Genomic DNA, 19,464 nt, shown 5'->3' with positions numbered 1-19,464 from the left:
AATGTTTCTTAACCTCTCCGGGAGACATGCACTGTCGCCGTCTCGTCACCGGCCATCAAGACCATTAGCAACTCTCTAAACAGCTATGCACTACTTGTTTCACACCTAGAAAAGCTTCAAGACAGGCTGAGAAGTTATCAGTGGGAAGAGGGGTTGAGATCCCCCGGGCCTGGATTTTCCTGCCTGCCCACTTGTCTCCTGATTCAGCAAATAACTAGTCAAGAGAAGGAGCTCTCAGCCCCCTTCCCGGGAGTCACCCCACTGCTTTGCAGAGTGGCTGGTCTTGGGGCCCAAACAGGTGGGAGGCTGTCGGACATCCAGTGGGGAGCACCTGGGGCTTGCATTATTTCTCCAGAGCTGAGTCAGTCCCGCACTCTGGTGGCCAAGGTGACCCATTAGATGAGCGCTCAGGATTCTTCCACCTGAGGCCAGTGTCACTTGCTGTCCTCTTGCAGGGGGCACGCAAAAGACCTTGGGCTTGTTACGGGCCTGCTTCTGTCCACGTGATCCACCAATCCCAGGCTCGGAAAACCACTCCCAGGCTGCTCTCAGCAAGTACGTCCCCAGTCTGTTTTCTGGTCTGCAACAGACGGGGGGCGGGGGGGGGGAGTAACTTGCAGGGAGGGTAAGGTAATTGGCCACGATCACGAAGGAAAAAGTGGTGAACCAGGGAATCCAGACTTCCAGTCCCTTCCCGTGATGGCCCAAGAGAACACGCTCCTAGGTGGTGTGGCAGGACCCTGTTTCCTCCTTTCTAATACTTTAAATAACCACATCATTCAGGACCGTGGTGTCCAAGTGGCAAAATACACTATCCTTGGATAACCGCGCTGCTGAGAAAACCAGCCACTTGGCAGCGGGAACCTTGCTTGGTCACTTTGGAATGCCAAGATCCCACCACGGCATAGTCAGAACGCTCCAGATCTCTCCAACTTAATGAAACACCTGTCCCCCGAAGGCAGCAGGTACCATCAGAAGCAATTACATGGGGCTCTCACATACTCACACACACGCTTACACCCAGACTCCACCTGCCTGTTTGACTGCTTCCCTGGGTATCTATCTGGATCTGCTCCCCCCACATCTGTCCTGGTGTCCATGAGCTGGAAGAGCCCCTCCTAGCTGTTCATTCTCTGGAAAACTAGAGTCTGATAGCAGACTCTAGTCTGCTATCCACTGGGCCTAAGATAAGTTTAAGGTGATCACACCAGAGATCGAAAAATCTTTATACTCACATGGTCAAAGCTGTAACTGACTAATACACATACACCCCCATACATACACAGGGCACTGTTGGGAATTTAAAATATAATTCGCCTTTAGAAGACTCTGTTTAGAAATCCCCCTTTATTCTTTGCAAATTGATGTTTATACACATGCCATCCATAGTCTGCACAAGTGACTTTTCTTAATTCGTGTTATTTATTTGCACACTCGATCCCTGGAAGCCTGAAGGCAAAATTTCTCATCTCAACTGTCCAAGAGCTGAGGTCAGATGGGGAGGTCTGTGCTTTGTGCTGACAAAGTGGAAGAGGCAGGCAGAAGCCTGGACAGTGTTCCTAACATCCCTTACCATGACTGCCGTTGGCACTGAGCCTTCTCTCCCTCTCCCTGCGGAAGCACGGAGAGGGAAACGGAGTAAGAAGACAGGCAGAGGAATACTTTAGAAAAAGTCATCAGAAATGGCAAACAGGTCCTCCTCGGCTTTTCCAGGAACAAACCCCTCCCCCCACACACATATACACACACTATATTTATACACATACTGTTACACACACATTTGAAAGGGAATTATATAACACTTGAGCTGTTCCTTTTCACAAGCCCAATTGAGATCAGTCCTGTAAGTACAGAAGCTTGTGGTGAGAGTCCAGGGATTTCAACAGGCAGCGAGAAAAAGGCCCACTCTCGCTAAGGCTCAGGACACAGGCCCTGAAAGGCTCAGAAGCTTCCAGCAAGGAGAGCCGCCCAAGATCGAAGACCAAGTTTTCCTCTCTGGAGCCTCAAATACTCTGCCTGCCCCAGACTCACCCTGACCTCACAATTCTTGGTGAGGAAACCAAATCAAGCTCTAAAATGTGCATGGGCACATGCACCCCAAATCTTGTGCGTCCACCAAAGGAGAGGAAACACAAGGGCGTGGGTTCTGGGGTCTGGATCAAAGTGTCCTCATGAGAAAAACTGGAGCAAACACATTTACCACACAGGGCTGTTGTGAGGGCCCTAGACTTCCACGGGTAAGGTTTGGGTAGCAAAGGGCCCAGCATGTAGTATCTGCTCACTTTTCCCTCCCCAGCCCTGACCGACAAAGCAGTGATTTTGACCTTTCCGGGGAATCAGCTTTCCCTGCTGCTGATGCAGGTAAGCCTGATAGGATCACATGCGTCCTTAAAGCAGAAAGCCTTTCCCAGCTGTGGCTAGAAGGAGCTAAGACTACAGAGAGGCAATGTTGCTAGCTTTCAAAATAGGGGAAGAGGGTCCTGAACCAAGGGACATGGGCAGCCTCTGGGAAGCTGGAAAGGCAAGGAGACTGATTCTCCCTGAGAACCTCCAGAAAGGAATGCAGCTGTCAGACACCGTGATTTTAGCCCAGTGAAACCTACATCAGACTTCTAACCTACCGACCTGTAAGAGAATAATCCATGTTGTTTTAAGTCTATAAGCTTGTGGCAATCTGTTACAGCAGCAATAGGAGGCTCATACATTCGTGGCTGGTCCCTGGGGAGGTTCCTGGGGCTCCCTCCCCTCATCCCTCCACATGGACTTGTCCTCGCAGTGGGGAAGCTCATCTACCCTCCCCCACTACTTCTGTGGCTCACCCTGGCCCGGCTCCCTGGCCAGGAAAGCCCTCTCCCTCAGTGTCAGATGACCTTGGCTCCTGACGACGGGATTCCCAAGTCTTGTTCTGAATTCCTGGGACCCTCCGAGCACTAGACTCATTTGTCAGAATGACAGACCACAGACACAAGGGAGTGTGAAGAGGAGAGGGGCATTTTCAGGCACCAGGACCCCACTTCACCCCCTCCCTGCAGGGAGACTTGCACAGCACATAACACCAGTGTCCTGTGATACAAGGCAACTGTCCACGTGCAAGGACAGAGAAGCGACATGCCACTCCTCACGGATGCCGGGCACATCCTCCAAACTGGCTTTTTTCTTTTCTTTTTTTTTATTTAAGATTTATTTATTTGAGAGAGAGAGTGGGATAAGGGACAGGGGGAGAGGGAGTGAGAGAGAGAATCTCAAGAAGCAGGCTCCCCACTGAGCAGGAGCCTAACACAGGGCTCCATCTCACGACCCTGAGATCATGACCTGAGCTGAAATCAAGGGTCAGATGCTTAACCCACTGAGCCACCTGGATGTCACCCTTTTTTTTTTTTTTTTTTTTTTTTTTAAGATTTCCAACCTGGCTTTATACTGGCTCTTTAAATCTCCAGGAACTAGGTGGGGGTGGTGGGCACAGAGGCAATCTTTAGAACAGGGAAGCTGGGAAGCAAAAATGGGAAGGGAGAACAGACAGAGGAGAAGGAAGCCTTGTCAAGAGACAGCAGTGATGGCAGAAGCTGGGGCCCCTGTGGGGCTCACCCCCAGCCGACTCTCTCCCAAGTCTGCCAGGAACCCTGGAACCCAGTTCTGGGCTGTCAGCAAAGACAAGTTTAGCACCAGTGATCTCATCTTACAGAACTGCCCCAGGGCCTCCCAGTGCTCTGGGAAGCATCACTTTGACAGGCTGGAAAGTAGACGTCACTGCTGGTCCCATCACATAGGTGGCGGGCACAGGGGGTCCTTCCCTCAACTCATAGAAGAGAAACAGGTACGGGAGGTGGTCGGGGTTGGTGGTAGACAGTAGGCTGCATGAGCTGGGGCTCTCGGGTGAGCCCACAGATACCAATTCTTAGTTTGAGGTGAGTGGCAGGCAGGAACGAACATTCTAGCTGTGAAGTGGTGGCTTCTGTCCCTGTGAAGCTCCCTAGGACACTGTGTGACCGAGTATTTATAAACACAGCAGCAGACAGAAGGTGGGGGAGGGCTGGAGCACCTTCCCTCTGTTGTTTACTGCAAATAAGACTGAGACCCTGCAAAGGGGGGGTTGATTGGCCCTCATCCCTCAAAGTGAGTCAGTGGCAGAGGAGGACGAGGATTTGTCACCAAGCACAAACCCAAATTCCTGCCCCTGGCTCAGGACGCCTCTCTGTGGCCCTGACATTGTTTTTCTGGCTTCTCTGAGCTGGTGATTTTTGCTGGCTGGTTCCCCTGAGGTCTTTTAGTAAGTTTCAGGGACAGATTTTCCCTCCTTCTCTGGAACAAAGAGCCCACAGTGGCTTCTTCAATAGTGCCCCCAAATCGTAGCAGGGTAGTGGCAGGAGGGTCCTTGGGCTGGGATGAGGACCCTTAGTTTCTGCTTCTGTAACCAATGGTCAGGGCCCCACAAACCTTGCTGGTGGAGAGAAGGATGAAAATACTGTGAATGGACCTGGCACATTCTCAAATAGAACTACACTTCCAAATAGCAAATAAACATCGGCATTTCTAGAAGGAAGGAGCCACAGAAAAGGGCAGTCTGTATCACATTGCTCGAGGTGATGGGTAGTGATGGTAAATAAATGTTGTCACGTAAGAAAGGCCAGGTTTGTATCCAAGCATGTGGGAAGTCACTCCCACATCAGATTCAGTCCTGTTAGAGCAGATCGACTCCCAGAGAACAAGGGCTGCGAGTCTGGAAAATTCTACCCTGGGAAGTACCAAAAGAATGTCATGAGGGGCTCTAAGGGAAATCAAAATATCCCAAGAACTTGGGGTGACCACTGAAATAAAATCTCTTCTGCCAAAAACCGCATGAACATTGTCGTGATGGAAGAAAGGAAGGAAAATTCTACAAGCAACTTAGACCAGAACTGACAGCATCTCTTCAAGTAAAGATGCTGGGGAAAGCTACAAAGAGAAATTGTCACCCAGGGCAAGAATGCACACCTGGAAGGGGGTGTTAGGACCACATAGCAGGACCCAGGAGAGAGAGGCAAGGTCAGCCCTGGGAGCAAAGCAGTGTTAGAGGGGTCAGACCAAGAGTCCCATCACACACACAGGCACACACTCCCACAGCACTGGTCCATTTGGAGAAGAAACAAAATCGGTTCAGATTGTGAACCATTTATCCTACAGCGGCAAAATGAGATTTCTTTTCTGCTGTTCTTTTAATTAAAAGTCAGCGCATAAATCAAAGACCTTGTTTCCGGGCTGCCGGAGGTGGTAGGAGGGAACCCAAGCTCAGAGCTGAGTGTGCCCTACCTGTGCCTCCTTCTCACCCTGACTAGTCCCCCGTTAGACGGCCTCATACATGCTACCAGCTTAGTGAGTGGCCAAGGGTGGCTAATCTGAATTACGTCGTTCACCTTCCTCACTGGGCTTCTGAAGTTCTGCCAGAGAGATCGTGAGCACAGTTAAATCCCACAGGGACTGGTTAGTGCACCTCTTTGGAGCCGCTGGGGTTTCCCTAGAGACCGCATCTCCAGAGAGGACCTACACACCCTGCCTGGGTGCACATGGGCTTTTAGATTTCTAGATTTTGAAGACTCTTCATAGAAGTTTACTAGGCACAGAAAGTCCTACGATCCTCGCTGTCTTCCTAATTTTTATTACTTTTTTCCCTCCTGGTGAGTCAAAGAATGCTTTATAGATGGGAACTCCTATTATCCTCAGCTCCCTTATAAAAGAGGCGGAGGGCACATGTATCAATATACTCATTGCTCAAATAAAACAATTTGTCCAAAGTCAGAGGTGTTGCTGGTCAACACAGTTAAGATTTCCCTGCTGTCGATTCCAACACTTCATGTACCCGGCGGGTCTGGTTCCCAACCACTGAGAGGCATGGGTAACCCCAGATACACACCTGGATAAGTAGATATGGACCCGGATGTGAAGACTGCAGGGGTGCCCAGGAATGGGTGTGAGGCACAGGGTGGCATTCCATGGCTCCTTTTGCTCCTTCTCACCTCTCTCTGGCTTAAGAGAATGGCTGCCATCACCACTGAGGAATTGTACTCTTCTCCCATTTCTTTTTTAAATTTTATTATTTACTTATTTATTTGACATACACAGAGAGAGAGAGAGAGAGGGAGGGAGAGAGAGGGAGATCACAAGTAGGCAGAGAGGCAGGCAGAGAGAGAGGAATGGAAGCAGGCTCCCTGCTCAGCAGAGATGCGGGGCTCGATCCCAGGACCCTGGGATCATGACCTGAGCTGAAGGCAGAGGCTTTAACCCACTGAGCCACCCACGGGCCCCTGTTCTCCCATTTTTTAAAGAAAATTTTATTTACCCATTTGGGAGAGAAAGAGAGAGAGACAGAGAGAGCTTAAGCAGGGGAGGGGCTCCCCGTAGAGCAGGGAGCCTGATGCGGGGCTTGATCCCATGACCTGAGTCAAAGGCAGATGCTTAACCCGCTGTGTGGCCTAGGTGCCCCTATTTTCCCATTTTTGAGCTGGTCCCCACCTAGGCACCTTAAAGTGCTTTGTGTGCCAACACTCACATGCTTTCATACTCCGAAGGGAAATAGGGACAAAGAAAGGGAACCCCTTACAAGAGGAGGGATGAAAGGAGAATCACAGTCCCCACCCCCACCCCAACCCAGCAATGCCCCCACGCTCCTGCCCCCGGACAGAGAAAGTCCAGACAAAAGCAAAGGTCCCCTCTCCCCTATCCCCAGACCCAAGTCCCTCAAAGACAATCAAATTTAAAGCAGAGAGATTAAATTATCACTAAGCTAATTATGGGAATCACACTTAGGCTGGCTACCGGGAAGCGAGGTCAGCAGACAGGAGGCATTAAAATGAAAGGCAGATGCAAGAAGCACTTAAAAAAGCAACTGGGAGACTCATTACCTCCCCACACACATGGAGGAGAAAGAACCCACTCTGATGTTTGAGATGCTGTCCATCTGGGCAACAGTCAGTGCGTGTGACAGCTAAATAGCTCCCCTTTGTCATCATCTCAAAGCCAAAGTGGGCGAGTCAGAGGTAAACTGATTAGAGGGCGCGCTGCTAATTTCCCAGCAAGAACACCAGGGAGGTAGGGCTCAGCCAGAGAGGGCGGCACAGGGGAGGAGAGGCCCCAGGCTTGAGTGCAAAGAGAAGGGACTAGCTCCCAAGTGTGCATGCATGGGAGCCTACAGGTACACGTGGGGATGAGGCACGCGTGCGTGTTTGTGACGTGAATGTGTGTGTAAGTATGGGAGGGGGCAAACAGTCATGGCCGTGTGGGTGTATGTCTTATCTACCTGGGAACAGAAGTTGGAGAGCTTGGCAAAAAATTAGAGGACCCCTCCTAGCACATTTGCAAAAGGGCAACTCCTCGAGAGCTTTCTGGGATTGCCAAGGCCCTCACAATGGCTGCCACGGTCTCAGCCATGAAAATACGTATCATTTTCCCCAGTTATGGATGCTCAATGATTCTCATGCATCATCAGTTCGATGTAAGTTTAAGTCATATCAGCCAAAAAATTGGCAGTCGACAAAATAAGTTAGAGAGCTAAAAATCAATGGTGTTCAAAACAATCTGCAGGATGGCTTCCTTCGCTCAGAAGTCCAGCTCCACACTTCTCCTGCCTTTTCCAGAAAGCAGTGGTCAGTGGGGAGCCCTAATAAGGAAGTCCGTGAACTGGCCTGGAGTAGGTAGCCGGTGCAGGAACCAGATTGGGTTCATTGCCCAGAGGAATGGAATTCAGGGGCCAGAGGTCCTGCCCATGTCCAGAACGAATCTTAGAATTCACAATTAGAAAAGCAGATTCAGAGGGGAGAGTGGAGGAATCTTTGGGGGTTAAGTTACTCAGGGAAAATTAATTTGGGAGGCTCTATTTAATTGCAGGTAAGAGAAATGATTTAACAAATTTGGGTAATTTAATTATCCCCGGAGACATCGGCTGAGCACAATCTGATCCTTGTGTTTCAGTAGAAAAGTGCCCTCACTCTTATGAAAAACTGAATGCAGGGAAACACAAACATACAGAGCCTGACTAATAGAAGGAACTGAACAACTCTAGCTTTGGTTTTAGGAGAAAAAGCAAATCACAAGAAAACCAGCTGGTAGAGGATTTAGTTTCTTAAAAAATCTCTAACACGAAGTCTGGAGTTGATGATATGAAATCAGCCATATCCTATATTCCTCACACATTTTCTCCAATATTAAGCCAGAAGAGACCACAGCTCTTTAAGTCAAGAAACATCTAGCACATTCCAGATGACCAAGTTGATATTTCTTGACTAAATGTTGACAGTCACACTAACAGTCTTCACGGTAAACTGTGCTATTGACAAAAGTTTCTCTGCCCCACCCCACCCTCCCCATACATATATACACCAGGCCTTTTCCTGTGGCAGGTGTATATTTCCCACACCCTTCACCTTGGTTTGACCAATAAAATGTGAGTGGCAGGAATGGGTGCTACTTCTAAGAGGCAGCTCCAATAGTCATCAGCTCTACCGTTTCACTTTTCCTTCTTCTTTTTTTTTCCCCAAAGCTGTTTTACCATTTGTTTCTTTTTTCTTTTTTCTTTTTTTAAATTAACATATAATGTATTATTTGTCTCAGGGGTACAGATCTGTGAATCATCAGTCTTACACAATTCACAGCACTCACCATAGCACATACCTTCCCCAGTGTCCATCACCCAGCCACCCTCTCCCTCTCTCCACCCCCAGCAACCTTGCAAGGTTGGTTCAACATCTGTAAATCAATCAATGTGATACAATACGTTAATAAAAGAAAGATCAAGACCATATGATGCTCTCAGTAGATGCTGAAAAAGCATTTGACAAAGTACAGCATCCTTTCTTGGTCAAAACTCTTCAAAGTGTAGGGATAGAGGGTACATTCCTCAAATATCATCAAAGCCATCTATGAAAAACCCACAGCAAATATCACTCTCAATGGGGAGACACTGAGAGCTTTTCCGCTAAGGTCAGGAACACGGCAGGGCTGTCCAGTATCACCACTGCTATTCAACATAGTTCTAGGAGTCCTAGGCTCAGCCATCAGACAACAAAAAGAAATAAAAGGCATCTGAATCGGCAAAGAAGAAGTCAAACTCTCACTTTTCCTTCTGATGGAAGACTGGCATGTCCCCAGACAAAGGGACTGCGCTTCAGTCTCCATCCCAAATACAGCATGTGGAGCACAGCCACCATCCAAACAGGGTGCACATGAAGGTGAGCTGGAAATAACCTTTATGGTGGTAAGCTACTTAAATTTGGGAGTCATTCCTGACCACAATGTAAGGTAGCCTAAGCTAGCCAATAGAGTTCTACACACACACAGATACTATAAGCCTCAACAGTCAGTCTTCGGATACATTTGTTACCTTCAGACAGCACCATACTGGGCACCTGCAGGCTAACTGGGAAGGTTTAGATGCGCTGGAACAAAGATCCAACTATATTAATAAACTCTTTTCTGTAGAGAGAATAAACTGTTTTCAAAGACGATATTCTCAGCTATGGGGTTTGAAATATCTGATTGCCTGTGATTTCTGGGTAATCTGAGCTGAGCTGAAGGCAGACGCTTATTCAGGACTGAATAAAAACTCAAACTGATGAAATGGATACATGACATATCCTTTTTGGAAAAAGATTCTTCCATTTGGAAAAGGATTCTTTGGCTTCCTCTGATGAACTCGTATCTCTTCCGCCAAAGCCCAATACCTTCCCATTGGAGGAAGAAAACCCACAGCCTAGTTGAGGCATGAGTTGGTCAGTACCGCCAGCATCCCTGTGGTCTTGACACTGCCCAGATCATGGTGGGGTCCAGCGTCCCAGCTGCCATGGTCAAGGTCAATGATGTGCAAGTTCAGGTCCACCCAAGGCCTAAGCTGATTCTGCCTGAAAAACCTTGTGGGATCTAAAAGAGATTCACTCTGTAGGTGAAGTTTAAAATGTGCTTTCCCGGGCCACCTGGGTGGCTCAGTCAGCTAAGCATCTGACTCTTGGTTTCAGCTCAGGTTGTGACCTCAAGGTTGTGAGATTGAGCCCCATGGGGGGCCCTGTGTTCAGCAGGGAATATGCTTGAGATTCTCTCTCTCCCTTGCCCCTCCCCCCTGCACTCATGTTCTCTCTCTCTCTCTCTAAATGGACAAATAAATCTTGGGGCACCTGGTGGTTCAGTCTATTAAGTGGCGGGCTCTTGATTTCTGCTCAGGTCATGATCTCAAGGTCATGGGATCGAGCCCTCAGGGTTGGGCTCCGCACACAGCAGGGAGTTTGCTTGAGATTGTCTCTCCCTCTGCCCCTTCCCCTACTCGCACGTGCTCTCTCTCTCTCTCTAAAGGTATAAATCTTTAAAAAAATAAAATGGATAAATAAATCTTTTTAGAAAAAATGCATTTTCCTCTCCCATATCTGGTATGTCTGAGGGAAGACTCAAAACAACTGTAATCATAAAGATGAAAAAAGATAGTCTTCGTATGCTAATATGAAACATTTAAAGTATAATTACATACAACTTTTCAAAAAACTTGTGCACCCATTGTGAGACGTCCCCGTCGAGGAGTCCTGTTTCTGGTAGAAACTCATGGCTAAATGCTACGATATTTTGGGGGAGGCTGAAGAAAATGGACAGAACTGAATGATCCCTGAAGGAAACACTGGTGAGTCAGCAGAGAGACTTAAAGAATTAGAGCACTTACAGATCTTTAAGAAGAAACCAAAGCTCTCCAACCGTCTTCACTGTTATCAAAAACACCAAGAGCATGAGATGCCCATAGGATCTTGGGCATCATTCCGCCTGAAAACCCATGGGCCTCTGAGCCTCCCAGTGGGAAGACCTGAAAAGCAGGAGCACGTGGGTGACGTTCTGGATGCCGTGATGAGAGCAAGTCACACGGCAGCTTCAGCGTCCTTCTGACATCTCAAGTCCAACAACGGGGGCACACTCAGATTCAGCTGTCCCCACCCCAGCATGCTCACATCTTGGTGGGAAGGAAGGAGCGGTTGAACAGAAAGATGAGCCATCCTCTTTGCAAGAGCGAAAGGGAAAGCCTTCTCCTTCCTGTTCTCCTTCCCTTTTGCCCTCCTTGCCTCCAAGGCCTCCTCAGGAGACTTGGGGGGGAACAGAAGGGGCTTCTGAAAGATTCTTCTGGAAGCCAGAAAAACTGGGACCAGGGGAGGCCCTGGGGATGCCAGGTGTTTTAGCAGCTCGAGAATGGCCTCAAGGAAGGGAGGGCCTATGGAATGGGGGAGACCCCTGAGCCAACACCCACTGTTTTCAGACCCATTCCTTGGCACCTCTTTCCACCCCCTCTAAGGTTTTTATTTATTTATTTAAGAGATAGAGAGAGAGAACATGAGTGCAGGTGGGGCAGAGAAATCGACTCCCCATGGAGCAGGGAGCTCGATGTGGGATTCAATCCCAGGACTCCAGGATCATGACCTGAGCTGAAGGCAGACGCTTAATGGACTGAGCCACCCAGGTGCCTTGGCCCCCTTTTCCTAATGTGACTTATGTGGGCAAAGCAGGTCAACAGAGTAGACCTGGGTCCCCACCCAGCTGTGCCAGCAACATGGCCCGTCCGTAGATGGGCTCCCACTCTTCATCGTCCTGAGCCTTGGACTCTGCGGTAAATAATGGAGATAAGGCCACCTGGTGATGGGCGCCAAGAGGTGTCTTTGGGAGAAAGGGCGCCCCTCGAGTAGCTGTCCCTCAGGTCACCAAATCTAGAAAGGAACTGTGGAGCCAGGGCTGGTCCAGGTGTCACTGGCCTCACAGTGGTCCTGGGCGAATGGGTCAGGATGATGTTTGTGAGTACAAAACACTACATGATGACAGGAACAGCAGGCAAGAGCTGAGAGGTGGCAGTGGACAAAAGCAAGCAAGCGCAGGACTAAGGTCACAGCCCAGAAGCTCAGGATCAGGGGATGGGCATTTGGGGAGAAAACGAAGTCCGGCTGGACTGGTGGGGAGAGGTGCTCAAAACAGCCAGGCGTGGTAAGGAGATAGTGTAATTAGATCTTCAGCCCCACAGAGCTTGCAAAGCAGTTCTGGGATCTAAGGAGAAGCAGCCGTCTCCCAAATGAGCCAAGACAGGGACCCCAGATGAACTACAATGGGAAAAACCATCAAGAACCACGACACATAGTCCCGTGGGCTGTTGGGAGAGAGCCTGTGGGTAAGAAGCTGAAGACAAAGAAACGCCCGAGTGTGTCCTAGGCAGCAGGTCAGTGGCAAGTGGAAAAGCACAGTCTGTCTGCTTCCCAGAAAAGCTCCAGCCCTCCCCAAGGCCACTGCCCACTCTGCCGCGGGATGGGCCTCGGGCATAATCGCTCCTCCAGAGGGAAATCGTGGAGGAGGGAGAGCGGCCATGTAGGTGGGAATCCCATTGTTTCTCAGGTGGGAGCCACTTCTTTGGTATTTAAAATTAGCCAGGGCCCCCGAGGACCCTGTGCGGGGCCAGGGCTGAAGGGCTGAGCTGGAGGAGAGTGTGGCTGGGGCCATTTCCACGCAGGGCGACAGGCAGGGACCGTGGAAGCCGGGATCAGTGACTATTCTTCTTCCTTTTTTTTTTTTTAACCTAGGAAACATAGGATTGCAGTTGCTTTGGATAGATGAATCTGGCAAAATTCACAGGACAATTAAAGAGAGGAGCTCCTGGAGATGGGCAATCAGTTATAACCATCCAGGCTTGAGCACAGGGCCCTGAGCCAGCACAGGGGCAGAGGGAACGAAAGGGAGTTTCTGGCCAAGGCACAGTAATCAGGTGTGGGAGTACGGGTGACAGGCTATACACGAGTCAAAGGGTGACCTTAGATCAAATCATGTGACCTCGGGGAAGTTAGTCAGTCTCTGGTCGAAGGTATAAAACGGAGGTTGTAGAATTTACCCCGAAGGAAATGCTGAGGATTATGCATGGAAAACACCCAGAACAGGGCCTGATATTTACTGGGCATCCAATCCCTACAGTTCCCTTCCCATCCTCTTTCCTGCCAGATCCAACACTAGGAAAGTGACCCTTTCCTAAGGAAGAAGATGATTTGCAATGGAGGCAAAGCCAAGAGCCACAGATTCTCCAAGGCCACGCAGAGCTCTCCGCAGTTACTGACTTGACCTATGTCTCTCACCCACCATCACAAACCATCATCATTGCCCTAAAATTAACAGAGCACCTGGGACTGCCTCTCTGAGCTCCCAGGACTCCTGCTAAGGACGGTTCCTCAGCCTCTGGCCCTGGGCATGGCAGGCCATATGGCCTCTTTTTGTTTCACCCCTAGATTCTCTGACAGGTCTGTATGATCAAACCCTAGGGAGCAGGAAGCCGGATTCGGCGCTCTGGCCACATCTGTCCCTGAGCCGCGCTGTGCTCCTTCTCACGCTACTAGCAGTTAACGGCAAGTTTAAGAGTATTGGCTCAGGTGCCCTCAAGTGTGATGACCAGCATCTAAAAGGGTCCCCGGGCCCCCTGCCTCCTGGTATTCAGGCCCCTGTGGAGGTTAGAAGCCCCTTGTCCTGCAGGTGGGCTGGGCAACATGACTGACAGTTCTAAGGAATAGAATACAGCAAAGACAATGAGATGCTACTTCTGAAATTAGGTTCCAAAGGGACCGTAGCTTTCGGCTTGCTCCTTTTCCCTTGGCCCTCTCTTGGCTGCCGTGTGATAGGAGTGGCCATCATGGAGAGGCCCACGTGGGGTGTCCAGCGAGGACCTGAGGCTGCCCACGGCCACGGGAATAGTTCCAGAAGAGGATCATCCCCCATTCCAGCCCCAGATGATACCTTGACTGTGGTCTGTCGGTAACCCCGAACAAGAACCCAGCTAGGCCCATGCCCGGATTCCTGACCACAGAAACCATGGGATAATAAACGTCATTTTGTTTAAGACTCTACATTTTGGGGTGATCTCTTGCACCACAATTGATAACTAATGCCCCCGCGTCACCTGGGCCAGGATGGAAGCTATGGAGTGACGACGGCAGACTTGAGACAGCTATTTCAAAAGTCCCCGTGAATGTCTCTACGAGAAGCCAAAGCTATGGGGGAGAAACACCGTGACCCACCCCAAGGCGCTGGCCACGCAGCCACATTCCCAGAAGTCACTGGCCAACAAGTAGGAACTCTACACAGACACGCCGATCAGAGCTCCAGCTGGTGGGTCCAGAGTCAGTCCAGCTGCCGCTGCCGTCCCCATCAAAGCTGGTGGACAGAACTCAGTGATTTCAGGTGACAAAGACCTCCCCTGCTCCTCCTCTCACCCAGAGCCTTCACTGCTAAGGACAGAAAGAGGCTCTTCTCTGATGTGGGTCCTATCAGATGCGAGCCCGGCAGTACAAGGCCATTTGCTGCTGGGGCCCCCCCATCCTTGTCTTGCCTCTGCTCCTCCCTCTTCCTCGGGTACACCAAGTCTTTCATCCTTCCCCATCTTTGTTGTCTTGGTTACATGGCCAGACTCCTGATATGCTGCTAGTTTTCATTTTAATGATATGTTCTTGTAAAGCACAATATTTTACTTCAATTGCATGTGTCACTGGATAAATTCCTCCAGCGTGTCTGGCATCTGAGCATCAGCTGAGTGTGCGCGATGATTTGGGGGTGTTTCTGTAGCACTCTCTTCAATTTTAATGTCTCCGCATTTTAATTTATGATCAGGACCATTCTACACAAATGTATATATATACACACACACGAGTCAAAAAAGTGGCACACATGTATCAGTAAATCTTGAATTGGCAAAGTTCATTTAAGACTATCTCCGTAAATCATGGGCACTACTAATGATCATTTGGAAAATAAGATGACAAGTGTTCCCACGATGATATTTTCTGGGGATCTCAAAGTGTGTTTCTAGAAGGTGCCAGGAGGAGAAGGAGGTAATGCCCCAGTGTTCGGGGTCAGGCTGCTCTGAGTGGAGCTGATGCCACAGCTCCATCATGAGGACACCTCACCAAGCCTGCTCAGGTCGGCTCCGAGCAACCACTTAAGATCCTCACCCCCAACCAGAAACCTGCGGGGACCATGGGTGGGCCCAAGGACAGAGTGGTGAAAAGTAGCAAGGGGCAAGAAGTGAGAGCCAGTGGGGATACACTAGCGTAAAAAGGACGATTGAGTGGAAACTTCATAAATGGAAGATATGTCAACAAGGACATTGACCAGCTTAGAAGCTGGTCTCCACCCCCACCGGATACAGAATGGACTAAAAAGCTTATACCACAGCGGGGGCAACTGCACAAGGTGGGAGGTGGACCAGAAGTGGGCAGTTCGCATGAGGTGAGGTCCGTCTGAAGACCAGTTCTGGTGTCCCCAGGCTTGAAGGACTAAGGACAGAGGACTCCACCCCGCTGAGATTCGAGGTGAGTAGAAGGAACACGCCTCCCGACCCCGCCCCCCCCCCCCCCCCGAACATCTGTGGTGCTCTTCTGTCTTTGACACCTTCAACCTCAGCTCCTTTCCACTTACCCCACAGCCTCACGTGCCCACAGGCTCCAAACTTGCCAAACCAGCAGTGGGAATTGCAGAAACAACTCCACAACACAATCAAACAAAAATGCTTTGATGGTCTTTTTCCACAACAGAAACTGTCCAGCATTGATTCTTCTGTATTTCTTTTCCTTCCTGCTTGAGTGTCTAACCACATGCAAAGCAGCCAGCAGCTCTGTGTGAAGAGACTTCTGAAAGAGTCCACTGACCAAATCCTGTACCAGGCAATGCACCGCTCTAATCATCGGGTCCTTGGGCAAGTGGGACTTCCAACATGACATCTCCATTTGATTTTGTGACGCCTTCACTCGTTTGGAGTCCTACTGATACATTAATTTCTTTTTTAAAGTTGATTCAAATTTCCAGTGAGTGTTAAGAATTCTCAGATACATTTAGGAAGCTGCAAAGCAGTAGCTACACATCTCTGATCTGACATGCTTCTGTGGCTTGAGCATTGCACGCACGCACACACACACACACACACACACACACACACACACAACATCCATTCCTGAGAACTTATGGTCAAAAGGATATAGACCCATGTGGTTCTCCCTCTACCCCACTCCACTCCCGTTTGGTGGTCCTTCTGGACCCGTGGTCAGGATGTGGAGGTGGGGAACACAAGCACATCAATTTCAAAATAGGTTCAAGGAAAAGAAATTAGGCAGATTATGTTAATGTGCATAATAATTCTCAATAAGAATGATTTTCATGGTATCCACTCCCGTTGATGCTCCCACCTGACATGCACTGAATTCCTATCAAGAGAGGCTGGTAAGGCTTGGCTCATCACGCACTTGTGTATGTATCTTACCACAAGTCGAGGCTCAGACCAGCCCGAGTTCTGCTTAACCAGTATCCACAAAGCACTCCGCCCCTTACGTGTGAACAGTTTAACCTAGCTAAATGCTCAGGAACGATGCAATCACAAAATGAAAGGAGCAATCACACCTCAAGTGGGAGTTTATGATGTTTTGGCTCATGATGAACATTAGTCTCTCCCACTAATGTCAGGTGGTAATTCACCGCTGAACAGCAGCCATAAAGTATGATCACTTAGTGGTAGGAGTGCAAGAGGCAAGGAGAGAGGGCTCTGGCCCCAAGAGTTAAGCGGAGATTTCTGTTCATCTGAGGCAACGCTGGCTTCATTGCCCCAACTTGGGACAAAGATTTTTAGGTTTATACAGACACCCTAAAGCAGACCTGGATGTTTGTCTTTTAACCTGGAGTTGAAATTTTAACAGTCTGTGGATTATTTCTAAGTTCTTAAGTATTTCCTGGTGACTGTGGTATTTATATGCCATGTTTCTTAACAGCACTTGCCTATAACACTCGCCATGGAAAAGCTGCCCATACCGCCATAACACACACACACACACACACACACACACACACACACACCCAGAAAACATAAAAGACATCCAAATTGGCACTTTCCTCACCTTCTTTCCCTCTCCTCATGTGATGTGTGCACGAAAGGAGTGAAATTATGGTCATCAGAGGCAAGGGTGCAAGGACCCACACCCTTCCAACAAAAGGAAAAGTCAGTAATTTCGAGGGCAGCCTATGGATCGCTACAGTCTAGCTCCCAGACCCTGGAAACCCACAGCAAAGCCCCCAGACCTCCCACCTACCCTCCCCATCTCGAGTCACCTGTCGTATGGCAAAGAACACTGCATGGCCCTTGATACACATGGGAGATTATTACAGGGCTCAGAGAAGTCAACTCTGTAATTACGGCTACAGTACGATTTCCATTATTTTCACCCCCTGATTTCAGCAGCTCACAAAACTTCTCGCAAAATCCTCTTGCAGCCCCAAAGCATTTCATGGCTGGGCCTCTGCCCCAAAGGTGGATGTGGTTTGATAGCCTCTGGGAAAGGCAATAGAGAGTGCTGGCAAGGAAAGGGGAGTGGTGCTCAGCGAGCGGAGCGGGGGTGGGGGGGGTGGGAAATTCTATTGTTCCGAAAAAATAAATAAACTGGCCAGTTTTGCTTTTTATTATTTCAAACAACAGAGTCGGCGGCCCAGCCTTCCTGTCCCAACCCAAACCATCCCCTGAGCCAGTGGTGCTGAGCTTGCAGCAGCCGTAGCCGGGCTCCAGCAAAACTATTTAAAAACCTGCCACTCTGGGCTCGTGGAGCAGAAAGTTTGGCTGCCCCGATGGCCCGGCTTTCCCCAGGAGGGTGTGCTGGCTTGTTCTCCCTGCTACATGACCCTCTGCTCTTACCTCTCAAATATTTACGCTTCAAAGATCCCATCGTTGCTCTGGAAATTAAATGGAACATCCCAGGTGGCTGAAACAGAACTGTTCTTACTTAAACTCCCCAAAGGAAAAAAAAGAAAAATGGGAAATGCCAGCCTGAGGTTTATAAAGCCCCAAGCCTCCTGGTCAGGTGTTGCCTGTTGCTGGCCCGGGTGAGCTCTAGGGATGCTTGAAGGTAAGGCTCTGCCTACAGCCCGCCCTATGAGCATTGCCTCTGCTCACTGCGCGTGTGCTCAGCCCACTGGAGCTGGGCAGCACTCTGACCTCCCCATCAGGGGCCAGGCTTCCACGGGTGCCGGGGAGCAAGCCCCCGCTGACCTCAGGCCACCCTCTGACCAACAGCACGCATCTGCAAGTTGACTGCCTTGGGTTTACCATGTGGCCATGGCCGGAAACCATGTCTCTTTTTCTCCCCCAAGAGAAAATAACTGTCTGTTCTATTATGTGTGCTGAACTCCCAATATTTATTTCACTGACACCAGCTCAGACAATGACCAAGGGGAAAAAGAAAAAGCCTCCTACAGGATCTATTTACGCAGTCTTGCTAGCAAGTAAATGATCCTACAGCACGGGGTAGGAAGTTCAGTGGTGGCAAATCTTCTAGCGCATCATGGTAAGTCACTTCTCCACTGCACCGAGATTGGGCTCACTAGAGAGAAGAGCGAAGGCACCCCAAATTGTCTTGCTTACATTTTACTCTCTAAAGTGCTTATTTACCCGTCGGGCCAGGTGAAGCAGGTCAACAGACATCTCATTGTACGAACCGCATATGGGAACGCCTTTGAGGTTTAGAACTCACTTTCCTAGCAAACCAAATTCACCGAATCAGAATAAAGAATGAAATCATCTGAGCATCCAACAGAAACACTCTTGAAGCCCCTGCTCCAAAGCCCAGGCTTTTCCCTCCTCTGTTTATTCTGAGGCTTCTCGGATACAACTTCCACCGGTTTGAATGTTTGATGCTTCACGGGAAGCTGGAAGCCACGGACAGAGGGAAGAGGAGACAGTGGAGTCAGCCCAGGCTCCCGTGCCTAGACGGAGAGGCGGGAGGCGGCCCCACCCAACAGGAGCTTCGACAGGACGACATACCTGTGTGTCACAGGTGGAACCTGCTGGGGCGTCCACAAGGTTCGGCTCAAGGCATGAGCCAAAATCATCCCAAGATGCCAGGGCAGGAGCAAAATGTTCACTTATGTTTAATCGAGTCTTTGCAGAAAGGCAGAGAACCCTGAAACACAGTTCTTAAAGCTATGTAGATGGCGCATTGTGTATTGGACACGTGAGGCCCTACACTACAGCGTCACGGTGAGCCCGCCGGGTAGTAGCAGACGGTGGCATGCCGCCCGCATCAGCCTTGCGGTGCCTCGTGGCATTTCACCAGCATGGGCTTCCTCTTCCAGATACTCCCCGTGTCACTACTCCCCACACATTCCCCACCTCACACACACCTCTCCCCGCCTCCCCCCCTCCATACTCTCACACTCCAGCCCCAGCGCCTGTTCCTGTAGAATTTAAAGAAAGAAATGATGGCCGGGCTGTTACATGGTAGGATGGGAGAGTAGACAAAGTCTTCTAGAATTGCCGAGACCCTGTCTCCTTGACCGCATGGAGCTGATACCCAGAAACGCAGCAAAGAGAAAGTAGAGCTCGAAGCTATCTCAGATCGGGCAGTGCCCGATGTGGAATCACACAATATCCAGAGAATTCCAAGGCAAGTCTAAATCAGACAATCAGGAGTTTCACATGGA

General features: G+C 49.6%; 1 protein-coding gene across 4 annotated transcripts in view; it reads right to left on the bottom strand.

Moving 5' to 3' along the window:
* Positions 1-19,464, bottom strand: part of PLXNA4 (plexin A4) — a 417,569-nt gene that overhangs the window by 317,050 nt on the left and 81,055 nt on the right. Inside the window, exon 4 of one of the 4 annotated variants that reach the window (XM_032869077.1) lies at positions 11,992-12,550. The exons of the other annotated variants lie outside the window; for them this stretch is intronic. Within the exon in view, the coding sequence (XP_032724968.1) occupies positions 12,515-12,550 (36 nt within the window). The 3' untranslated portion in view covers positions 11,992-12,514. Of the gene's footprint in view, positions 1-11,991; positions 12,551-19,464 lie in introns of those variants that run through there. 4 annotated transcript variants of the gene reach the window in all.

This window comes from Lontra canadensis, unplaced genomic scaffold (assembly GCF_010015895.1).
Source record: "Lontra canadensis isolate GAN:19392208 unplaced genomic scaffold, GSC_riverotter_1.0 scaffold2, whole genome shotgun sequence".
NCBI classification, from domain to species: domain Eukaryota; kingdom Metazoa; phylum Chordata; class Mammalia; order Carnivora; family Mustelidae; genus Lontra; species Lontra canadensis.
Note: the sequence above shows the minus strand (reverse complement) of the source record. Positions and strands in the feature narration are given on the sequence as shown.